This window comes from Saccoglossus kowalevskii, chromosome 2 (assembly GCF_978046115.1).
Source record: "Saccoglossus kowalevskii chromosome 2, keSacKowa6.1, whole genome shotgun sequence".
Lineage (NCBI taxonomy): Eukaryota > Metazoa > Hemichordata > Enteropneusta > Harrimaniidae > Saccoglossus > Saccoglossus kowalevskii.
The window spans coordinates 27,410,380-27,422,764 of record NC_140642.1 but is presented as its reverse complement, the minus strand read 5'-3'; the positions used below and the strand labels follow the sequence as shown (position 1 = coordinate 27,422,764).

The 12,385-nt window shown below is 41.5% G+C and overlaps 1 protein-coding gene across 1 annotated transcript in view; it reads right to left on the bottom strand.

Moving 5' to 3' along the window:
- Positions 1-2,077: 2,077 nt before the first annotated feature.
- Positions 2,078-12,385, bottom strand: part of LOC146748634 (uncharacterized) — a 12,639-nt gene continuing 2,331 nt past the window's right edge. Inside the window, exons 9-11 of the mRNA XM_085505548.1 lie at positions 12,360-12,385; positions 12,203-12,296; positions 2,078-2,175 (exon numbers count right to left, since the gene is read on the bottom strand). The exon at positions 12,360-12,385 is cut by the window's right edge and continues 214 nt beyond it. Coding sequence (XP_085361674.1) covers positions 2,152-2,175; positions 12,203-12,296; positions 12,360-12,385 — 144 coding nt within the window. The 3' untranslated portion in view covers positions 2,078-2,151. The remainder of the gene's footprint in view (positions 2,176-12,202; positions 12,297-12,359) is intronic.

Here is a 12,385-nt window from a genome sequence, read left to right as displayed (position 1 = left end):
TTTATTTTAAACAATATTCTGACGTGAAATACAAAATGTATTTCAACACAAGTACGACATGGTTGTCTGGGGTTTCTTTCCTGATTGTTGAGTCTTTGCAATGTGTTTTGTATAATTATTGTTGTTTTCCCCCGATGCTGAAGGACCGTAAAGCTAAATGGCAGTTACATGCATGGGCTGAGTGAAAGAAAATATTTCTAAGCCTAAAATAAAACCTAATATTACACCTCTTTGTGTATTTGTTAATTTTACATATGTTTGTCATGACAGTATGTTTGTAAATATCTAGAAAAATCTCGTCTTTCGTTGATAATTTCGATTGTTTGTTTGGAATGTCGATCCCCATTGGTTTCTCCATACTGAGTTTAGGAAGGGCGTCGATCAACGCCGTGACAATCAGCCGAGAGAAGACAAACATGGACCGTAATTCATGGAGATCATGTCCGTAATTTGTGGGCTGAAACCCCAAATAATTAATCAAGTATTATTATTTTAATATATATTTTATTTTACATCGCAAAACTAAACCATGCCCAAAACAGAGCTAGAGTTGTTCGCGGTGAAACAACCGCATTGAAGACGATGCAACTTCAACTAGCCATTTCTTACCTTGAAATAAAAAAAAATAAAAATTCGAAGAGCATCGGGGAAAATATTAAGAATCATCCTTATCAATCGCTTGCTTTATTTTATTCGAATCCATGAAATTCACGATTTTTTTACATTTGTTGGCAACTTCCGCGCTAAAAAAGGTGGAAAATGTGGGTGTGGTTATTTTGCAAAGTCCTGTTGATAATACGGACAAATATGGTTCTGTGACCCAGTTCGTGCTCCGATCAGGTGACTCTCAGCCAATCAATGATGTTGTAACAAAGCATATTTGACGCTCATTGAAGGGTCGTCGTACAATCCAATCACCGGCGTCGATTCACATAGTTGTTTGTGCTGTGACAGGCTTCAAAATTATTCGCTGAAAAACATACATTTTGACAAACTGATGGAATTTGACCTTAGTTCAAAAAGAAAATACTAGGCTAAGATACATTAGAAGTAGTTTAGGCGACACTATAGGTACGACCATGAGGGCGCTGTTCATGGGATGACGTCATTACGATGACGTCATATTGGGATAGGATGACGTCATCCCGTGATTTGACGTCATATTTGGATGGGATGACGTCATCCTATCCCAATATGACGTCATCGTAATGACGTCATCCCATGAACAGCGCCCTCATGGTCGTACCTATAGTGTCGCCAGGATGTGACGTCACAATGGAAATATGTGAATAAATTATGACCTATAGTGTCGCCGGATGACGTCACAATGGGAATATGTGAATAAATTATGAGGGCGCTGTTTATGACGTCATATTTGGATGGGGTGGTGACGTCATATTGGGGTGAAGACGTCATAAAATGTGATGTCATCTTATGAGGGCACTGTTCATGACGTCATGTCATCCTATCCCAATATGACGTCATCGTAATGACGTCATCCCATGAACAGCGCCCTCATGGACGTCACAATGGGAATATGTCACAATGGGATTGTGTGAATTAGCATAATTGATGACTAAACGAACTGTAGAGGGCGCTCACAACCAAATTACGTCACGAAGGAATTTTCTGAACGAACTGTAGAGGGCGCACACACACACACACACACACACACATACACACACAAACACAAATAAATACACGTCATTTTAAAAACTAACAGAGTTTATTACATAAAAGAAGAATATTAATATTAAAAAACATGACATTTTTAAAATGGTTGAAATACATAGGGTATACATTTTGACAAAAAAACTAGTAAGATCAGTTACATGAAATATATTTTTTGTTTTTTTTGTGTTTTGTAGTTTTTTGAAGTAATTAATCATAAATTGAAATGGTATACATTCTCAAACGCTGTTAAGTATTCACACTGAGTAATATAAGAATGATATTATTAGGAGTAATATAAGAATGATATTCTTAGGAGTAATAATATGATTTAAAAACGACATTTTTTAAAAAAGGTTGAAAATACATAGATACATACATACATTGAAAATACATACATTTTCAAATGCGGTTAAGTATTCGATTATAATAAAAAACGAGAAAAACGAGTAACATCGAAGAGTCAATACACACTTTTTTCTAATCAGAATCAGAATCGCTCATCTGTGATGAAAAGAAAAAAAGAGAAATAATATGAAATCGATAGTTACATAAAGAGGGTACAAGTTATATATACATGTGGAATTTCAAAAGTATAAGTCATCTAGTAAAACTGTGTGGGAAAAAATATTTGTCATAAATAGGGAGGTTGAGTCCGGTTACGTTTTCGATATATCTGTTCACATAAATGTCATTCAAATGTCTATCATGCGTAAAAGAGTCGGCTACGGACTTCATAGGTTCCCCTTGACATCTGCGCAGCAATTAATACAGGACGTATTGACCACACACTGTAGAGAACGGAGCTTGTAGTATTTGATGATTGTAGATCCATGTACAAACGTTTTTATCGAGAAATCTCTTAAATTCCACGTAATAAGGTTGACATCCGTACGAGTCAAAATATTCTCCGCGGTAGGGATCCTTTAGATAAAAAGCCACCCAATGTGTCCCACCTCCGCTACTGTCATCGGTGTTTGATACGAACGCTGCAGGATACTCCAACACTTTTGCCTTAGGCAGTTGATCTCTAGCATAAACGCCGAAGAACACATTTCTAGTGTATGGATTAGTTGACAGAATACGATTCAGTTGATTCGTGTCCATCGCAGCTAGAAATCGATCAATACGTTTCTGTCTCTGTCAATCTCGATAATGTTGTCGTATTCAGCATAAATCAAAACAGACACAGTCTCAGTCAATGCTTGTCTGAACTGAATCTCAAGACCAATCTTTCCTTCTTGTATCAAATTGAGGTGATAATCACTGGCCGATTCGTCGGGAGTGAGGTCAAATGCGAAGATTGTGTACCCTTCGGGATATTCGTCTCGAGTGATGCCGTTGCCTTGGTCTTGACCCATTTTATTTGTACCGGTAAATAGACTGTAATAAGCCATGATGCAACTTCTACCACCACCTGCTGTGAAGTCCGTCTTCAATGGCTTTGCCGGAACTTGCTCACCTCTAACATTGAGAACCAGTGATGTGATACCGTAATTCTGGAAGTTGAATGGATTTGTTTCGTAGGATCCGTTGAAAGACGTATTAGAAACCAGACACAGGATGATCCTTTTGGGCAGCTGACCGAGGAAGATCAAATCTTTGTTTAATGACATTGTACCAGCAGGGATGGAAGCGATTTTCATAACGCATCGATCGATGGGGTATTTTGCAGTACCCTGTTTCAACGCTTCAACGTGTCCCAGTTGTACGCTGGGGCTCAACTTGACTTTTCTCACTAGGAGGGTAGCATCGGTGATGACTACTTTGAATCCTGGATTTTCGGTTGAACTGATCAAGCAGAACTGATTTTTACTTCGATGTAATTTCAGTCTAACTTCCACCCCATTGAGTAAATACTTTGGTTGAAAAAATATGTCTCCGTGTATTCGTCCGATCATGTCGACCGTCTTACTGAGCGATGTATATGCGTATCGACGTTTGAGTCCCATGTTAGCATCACCATCATCAGCTCTCGGGTTTGCGACATTCATTTTTCCAGCAGTGTCCTTCTCAAATATTGCAGCACCAATCTGCGTTGATTTGGCGTCCCCTCCATAATTCAATAGCGTTTCGATCATGGCTCTGTAAGAATAAGTAGGAGATGCGTCCGAAATCTGCTTTCCATTCAGGTACACATCGATTTGATTGAAGAGGGAATGCAACCACAAGTTTGCAGGCCCTACAGTGGCGTCCGCAGCCAAATTACTTCCGTTGGCATTCGTGATTTTAGCCTTGATGTGCAAAAGCGTAGAACCAATATCGATGTAGTCACTTCCGGCCGAAGGTATTACGAATTCGATCGGACCATCGGCTATATTCGTGAGTGGGTTTACCTCTTCATAACTTCCTTTTTCAATACTTGTCTGTGTCGGAGGAATAGTAAAGAGATCGAGTTCCGTCTTTGCACATTCGCAGGAGTGTTCGTGTACAAAAGCCATGATGTTCAGTCGAATATATCCTGAGATCTTCTCCTCTTCTTAGCCTTGGAAGAAATGACACGTCTCGTTGTTGTCTTCTTCCTTTTGATGCTGCGTCCTCGTCCTGTTTGAGAGGGTCTTCCAAATAAATTGCTCAATACCGAAGAAGTAATTTGACGACCTGCAGTCTTTGCTCTACTCGAAGCCGCTTTTTTAAAGTTTTTCCCTTGTACAACGTCACCTAGAATACCCAAACCGGCATCGAGCGCTGGTTTTGCCACTGCTTTCAGACCCTGTGTTAACAGAGGTGCGGCCGATCTCGCCAATCCAGAAAACATACTTCCGATTCCATATCCACGTTGCAGTCTTGCGCCAGAAAATACAGATCCCCGTCCAATCTGATTCATGTAGTAATTTCTATAAACCCCCACGTGGGGGGTGTAAGGTCGATGTCTGTTCATTTCCTTTTCTTCACACTAGCGAAGGACGAGCTTTGCGAAAACTCAGCGTCACGATCACACGCCCACATTGAAATGGCACCTTCTCCCCTGTATCAGACCTTATATCAATCTCCACAGTCTCGAATGTTGACGTTCGAATTGGGAGAAAGTATGGTTTGTTGTAAGTGTGATTGACGCTATCACCGTGGGTTCCTTCAATGTTGACTATTCTCAAGAGAGGTACGGAAACATCACCGACCATTTGGTGTTCGACTATATTGCAATACACGTAGAGAGAATACAAACTTCTAACATCAGCAAGGTAGGGACTAGTGCGTCTTTCGTTTGTAATTGTTGTATTTGTGGGAAATCCTAACAGTTCGGCCAATCCCCCCATCAAGATTACACGAGCTCCTTCTTCGACCGCAATGGTCACTCTCCTAGACCTCGAATTATATGTCATCAGTATTTCATCTGGCAGACCTTTTTCTCGAATCGCGTCTAAAATCATTTCGATCGAGTTGTAGTAGCCCGGATTCAATTTCACTTCTCCGTGATCTCTCAGACTGGGTGAGGCATCGTAAAAGATCCTATTTTCACCATGTACAACATTGTACCATGAATTTGGGTAGTGGATGTCGGCCAACGCTACTTCCCAATTGCCATCTAACGAAACCGTTCTCGGTAGTTTGACAGTGTATTTTGTCAACGTGTTGTTCGGGAACACATCAAGCGAGGTATTACTAGGGAGCGTCAAAAAGAAATCCTGCCCCGACATGATGATCTTTGAAATGAATCAGGTCATCGTGTGAAAAGGTATTTATAAATGTTCCAAGTCTCTGATCCAAGAATTAAACGAATCGTCATACCCACGCCACTTAACGAAATATTCCACACGGCCTTTACGTTTTCTCTTGCGCAGTACTTTCTCCACAATGTACAATGCATCATCGTCCTTTACTATTTTCTGAAGTTCTTCTTCGTAGAAAGTACCTTCCAACATTTCACCGTTGTAATCTGAAATTTTGTAAACAGGTGGTTGCGTATTGAGGCGTCCAACAATCGTGAATACCTCTTCGGTCCAATTGGGCAAGTATCCTTTCTTGAAAACGTGTTTGGTTTTACTGATTCTGACTCTGTCACCGAGTTTATAAATCTTCTTCCACCCCTTTTTCTCTGTGCTTAAATCACCATACAATACGTCTCTGACCTTTTTCTGGTTTGCATAGGTAACAAGTGAGGGTTTGGTATTTATACTTCTGTGATGAGTATTGTTGTAAGAACGTACCATGTCGTCTAATACAGGTAGATAAGTCAACGTGTTGTTCTTCGTGAAATATCTGAAAATTTTTCCCTTGATGGTTCTGTTATATCTCTCCACAACGCTGGCTTTAGTCTCATTGCCTGTAGTGAAGAACTTAATGTCTTCGCTCTTGAGGTAGTTCTGAAAAAGTCTGTTGGTGAATTCAGTTCCTCTGTCCGTGTGCAAAACGTCGGGGCGACGCCCCTTCTTAAGTATTTTCCGAAATGCCTCGACCAAACTCCCCCCTCTCTTGTCTTTCAGAGGTACGACGAAAGCATATTTCGAAAAAACGTCGATACACGTCAATAAGAACTTGTATCCTCTGTTGTATCTGGATATCGAGGAGAGATCGCATAGATCGGCCTCCCACTGCTCGTCCACTTGGAAAACCACTACCCTCCTTCTTTTAAAGGACCGTCTGGAGGGTTTGTGCAGAGTGTATGTATCCTGTTTACTCAACCACTTCTTCACGTCCGACTTGGTTATCTTTTTTCCTCTTTTTGTTTTTTTTACGGCAGCGTAAAGGGAATTCAAACCCCCGTAACTTCCAGGACTTTGGACATCGTAAAACAGTTCGTCTAGGACGGTGTCCATCTTCTTCGTCATTGTTTACGGGTGTGGTTATTTCACACGCGCAGAGGCAGTGGATACGTTCGATAAACGAAAGCAAAGCAGGACAGCGTGGATCCATCATGACCGACTGAACCAAAGTGAGATCTAGCGGTTGCGAAGAGGTTCTATTTAATACGTCACCCACGTGTGTCGAGGATGAATGGGGGTGGAAACCACATGGGGTCCACGTCTCTTCGGAACTCTCCCCTTGAGTGTGTTGGTATGCATGTAAGACCACCGATCAGTATTGCCAACTAGGTCTTGAGGTACATTTGACATTTTCATAACTTCGGCAAATTCTCTCCAACCTGTGGGGGTGAAATTCTTCCTTTTACGCAAGAAATCATTGACTAAATCGATGATGTGCGTGCCTGGCACGGATTGTCCATCAATGATTAATTCACCATTTTCACCCCATTCGACCCGTTGGTTCTGTTTAACTTTCTGTAGTAGAAGCTTCGCTTTTCTCTGCATGCTCTTGGGAACACTTTGTAAGACTTCGGATGTAATTTGATCTGGTACACCGTCTTTGTCTGGTTCATATTCCCGTTCGGCTACAGGGACAGCACTGGGTAATTGCTGCGTAACGGAGATTGGAATCGGTTCGTTTTTCTTCTCCCGCAACAACAAGTACTTGCGCAGAACTTGTTGGTACAGTTTGACTTTTTCATCTTCAGGCAATTCTTCCATTTGCGTTATGTCATTCATGTCTCTATCCAGCGAAGTCAATGATTTCACCACAGGTCTCGTCATTTGAGCATTCTGGCTTTGAATGGTAGATAATAGCTCAGCAGGGACTAAAGCCATCTTCTTCACGGATTCCATCTATTTAAGACCGAGTAAAGGTGGGAGTATGCTCGAAATTAAGGGAGCGATTAAGGCGGTTAGGAAACCCCCTTTCTGAACCAGAATTTTTTTCTTTTTCTTGACTGAAGTTTTCTTATTGGACAGTACTCGGAGATGTTTCACGTACAACGCCAATTTTCGTTTCTGACTAGGTGATAGCTGGACGTTCCCTTTCAACACATTGAGCGAGCATTCGCACAGACACTGTATCAAGTCACTAGAGGCTCCATCAATTATCCCCTTTTGTTGTTTCGAGTTGGCCTTGTGCAATACAGAGAGAAAATCAGCGTTCTTTCGCATGCGGGATGACATGGTGAAATGACTGACGATGAAAGACTGTCTTTTTTTTATACCTTTCTCACGTACACTATCGGTACCTGAGATGAAAGTATGTTCGTTCGAATGCGTATTTCCTCAGGGGTGTCTGGCATCAGATCCACGAGGAGGTAACCGTGAGGTTCTTGGGTGGCATCGGTGAATGCCTCCTGAAGAAACTTAATGTTTCCGGGGTACATTTGCCTAGCCAGAACGTTGACTTGTGATGCGTCCCTTGGATTTTTAAACAGGAAAATGTAGTGCGTGTTGAGACTGATGGTTCTCGATTGTCTGCCCTGATGAAAGAGATTTTGCAAAATCAGTATCACGGATAAATTTCGATGGTGAGATCCCTTCGTGAAGAACTGGGCGATTTGTTTATCGTTACCCGTTTCTGTCATCAGATCATCTATCACCAACAAGTTTCTTTTAGACGGCTCAATTATTCTACCAATATCTGGAGGTATCCCTTCGATAAACGAATTTGAGGCACTGTCTTCATCATTTCCAAATAGGCTGGCTGAAACTCGCCGTAGCACCAATAGATAACGTCTGGTGGTGGAGATATGACGCTGTCACATTGTTCTAATATCTGTTTGACTAAAAACGTCTTTCCAGACTGTGTAGGACCGCACACAAGAGAGGTAAATGGGTGTTTCAATCTTGCATCCATGACGATATAATAGAACCTCGCTCGTTATCGCGTCTCTTTTTACGTTCTTCAATGTACTTTTTCAACATCCAGTTCAAAACAAAATAAGGTAGTGTGCATAAGCCAGAATAGATGAGTGATAGAACCATGTCCGATTTGGTAGAATCCATGTCAATGTGATTGTTCAAAGTTCAAATGGATGAATGGAGTAAACGATGATCTCGCTTTTATTTATATATTTTTTGTTTTGTTTTTAGAAACCGTATGGGAGGGTACAGTAATCGTCTTGTATCACCCGTTTGTCATACACTAAACTGTATGTTTTAACTTCTTCTCTATTGAATATTCTATCTCCCTTGCGCGTTATTTTTCGGGGGTCTTTGACATGTAGAGGCCCGCTTGTTCTCCGAACGAGTCGATTCATGGAGTCAAAATTAATTTCCAGTTGATTTCTGTAATTGAGGGTGAACCCTCTCACTTTACACACTGTTTGGTTCCCACTTTTGTCCGGTTTGTGTAATCGGTATGCGTAATTCTTCGGTCCTCCCGATACGAAATGTGTGATGTAATTATCCACTGGAGTTATTTCTCTCGTCAAATCTCCGAGATAATCACCTGTTGGTGGATCCCATTCTCCAGCTCGGTGGATGTAAATGATAGAATCTGTGTCAAAGTACAAGACTCTACTACCTAATTTCTCCAGAACACTGTAGAGTTTAAGTCGAGCATAGCTTGTCGTCATGGCAGCCAGTACAACGTTCGTATTGGGTGCTTCGGTAATGTAGTCTTCTTTATCGCAGTGCTGGACAAGAACCATTTCGTCAGAGACAAAAGAAAGATCTGTGACATTCTTTGTACTATCCATCAACATTTCCAACAGTTTGGCGGACGTTTCTACATATGTGCTCTGTCCAAAGTTTGATCTCTGTCCCAGCTTTCCCCAGAATGAGTTGAGGTTTAGCTTGGCAAGAGCTCTGAGGCCTGGATTTGGGGTTATCTTGCTTCTATCCAAGACGATACCTTCTCTTTCGTGGTATCTTTGGATGTACATGGTTCGGTCTTCAACGGTGTGACACCACTCGGGATAACCAGAAGACTCTTGTTTAATTTTCAGAAACATGTTGATGTACTCTGTGAACAACCCTCCTTCTCCAGTCTCGGGGTTGTAGGTTGCCGACTCATCGTAATGCCAAACTTCATATACCTTGGTGATGTGATACCCTACTTCTTCAGCCTTTTTCAATTCCGGAGTGCACCAAACACCCGTCAGTTGACGTTCATTGACACTGTGGTGACATTTGTCTTGATTCATGGTTTCCGCGCATTTGGAACAGAGTGGGAACATCAGTTTGTTGTTCACCCTGAAAGGTAGAACTGGTATATACAATTTCCTCGGAGGTAAAACATCGCACTTGATAATACCGAAATAGTCCGTGGGTTTGACGATAAAGTCTTTAGTTACGACTGTTGGGTGGCCAACTGGATATCGCGAGGTCTTATTGATGTATGGGTAGAGGCTGCAAAAGTCAACATATTCTATCTTTTCGCCTTCCTTGATCTCGTAATACAGACGCAGAGCATTAGTACGACCGCCGAGAAAAGCCTCTCTGCCTCTGATAGGATTTGAGATATCTAAGTTTCCGACAAACCTCTCGACTTTGTGATTGATCTTCATCAGGTTTTTGAAATCACATTCCCACATGGTGACTAGCGAGTATCCTTTCGATTTCAACCACTCTTCCCTCGCCAGTAGCCTTTCATAGAGGGATGTCATACTGAGTTCATTCTTGCGATTTGTTTCATTTCTTCTGGGAAAACACTTTGGGCACCCATGGAAGTAACAACCGTAGTACTCATACAAGGTTTCGGTAGAAGCATCATATCCGTCTATGTGATAAGGTCCGATTTTCATCTCTCTTCTGGAATTACGAACATGTTGAATACGCGTATTATTGACGTGTGCCTCGTATTCCATCCACCTTATAGCATCTGCGGATTGATTCTGGGCGCTGAGATAACCTTTCTCAGGCACAACACCGATTGTATCAGGAGTCAGGAAATTCTTTCGAAATATGACGTTGCACACGGAGGCGATCGTGATGCAACAGCTGAAAGGGTCAACTTCGGTGAGATCCATCATCATTGATCTAAATGCCAAACAACACTCTTCGAGTATGCGTACGTCACTCCGACAGTACTTGAGCAGTTCTTTACGTAAATCATAAACAGAGTTCTTTTCTACTTCTCCATTGTACCATGTGTAGAATTTCTTTCTAACCTCCTCCTTCATACCATCTGGGTCAAAATAACGATCCTCGGGTATCGGTCCTCTGTAACTGTCTCCAGCGGTTCTCGGAAACAGGTGGGGAAAAAAGCCTTTGTGTAACTCGTCTATGCCAAAGGTCTTAGGAAGTTTAGATAGAGCCATGGGCAGGAAATTCAAGCTATCAATGAATTTGATATCTGCACGACGGATGTATAGTTGCATGACTTTTGAACCATTCATGATGACTTCGGGTAGTATATTGTGATCATGACAGTATTTCAGAATCATAATTCCATCATATCCCTTTGAATTATGTGCGATGAAAATCATTCCATTATGCTCTTTTTCTAATGCCCACTCGCAGAAATCTTCCAAGGTACGTGAACCATTGAACACTTTCTCCGTATTCGGTGGAATTCTCGCTACGCACAGATCTGGAATATGAGTGCAATGTTCGTCGGTCGTGCATTCAAAATCGTAAAAGACGTAGTTACCATGGCTGTCTGAGTCATCCTCCTCCTCAAATTCTTCCATCGATTCGTCAGATTCTTGGTTCTTTTTTCTATCGGTGAGTGGTTGAATGTAACACAGGTGGTCGTACGTCTGAAAAGACTTGCAGGTTTTGCAGTAAACTTCGTTACATTTGTGAGACCCATCACGATATTTGAGGAGTTTGTGACATTTTTCGCAACGTTGAACTGACTGGCAGAGAGTTTTTACCCCATTAACCGACTTTTGATGCCGTTCGAAACATTCTTCGTTCTTGAAAAATCTGTGACAATTTCCGCATTTTTGCCATCGTGTAACCACACAGTCCCTTTGATTTCCACAACTCAAACACCCCGTCGGACACATGTGATCATAACGGTGAGAATAAGACTTGTCACACCTAGTGCAATAGTACTTCTTTCCTAGAAAACCTGTCATTTTTGTGATGACGTTGTAGTGTTTATCTTTTAGAAACAAATATATGTCTTTTGAACCTTCTGCGGCATCGCCCACAAAGATGATGGAGTCAAAATGATCGTGCGACAATACGTGTATTCTGAAATTCGGTAACACGTTCTGGAATTTTTTAATCTCTTCGATACCACATGGTCCCTGTTCGACTCTGGCTTTCCGTAAAAGTTCTCTAGCTTGAACGGATTGCATAGAGTAGTTTGCCGTTTTTTTCCTCTTCATGGTACTCCACATCGATGGTGGATTTTCGTCTTTTGTTGCGTGTGCCATGGCGACCACGATCGCTCTAGCGCAACACATCTGGTCATCGGAAACGATTTCAATGACAGATTTGGAATTTTTCAACCTGTCTGCGATCTTCGTATCAAACTGTCGCTTCCTCCCACGTGTTTTGCCGGCACCAAGGGGCATTTCAACAGATACCGTCCTGATGGTGATGTTTTCCTCGAGGGATATATCTTGGTAAGATTGTAGAATCCTCTCCACTTTGGACATCACCTTGTCGACATTCATGTCCTCCACCGGTATAAATGGTAGCCAAATTTCGTTGTTCAAGTTGGGTACGTTTATGGAAATGCGAATTTGGTCACGTCCGTCAAGGTCAGAGGTGATCAGTTCGAGCAGTTGATGAAAGGTAGCGTGTAATACGTTATGAACTTCATCGAACGTATTAGCATTTGGATGCGAAACTTTTACAACCCAATCTGTTCCACTCACCTTAAACTTTTTGACAAAACGTTTTCTCTTACTGACAAGATTGAAATTAATCTTGTCGGTGATATTCTCGTCACTATCATCCGTGTCAGTATCACTGTAATAAAATTCAAAAATAAATAAATAAATAAATAAATAAATAAATAAATAAATAACATACCTTACATGGTTTTTACCACCTCCACG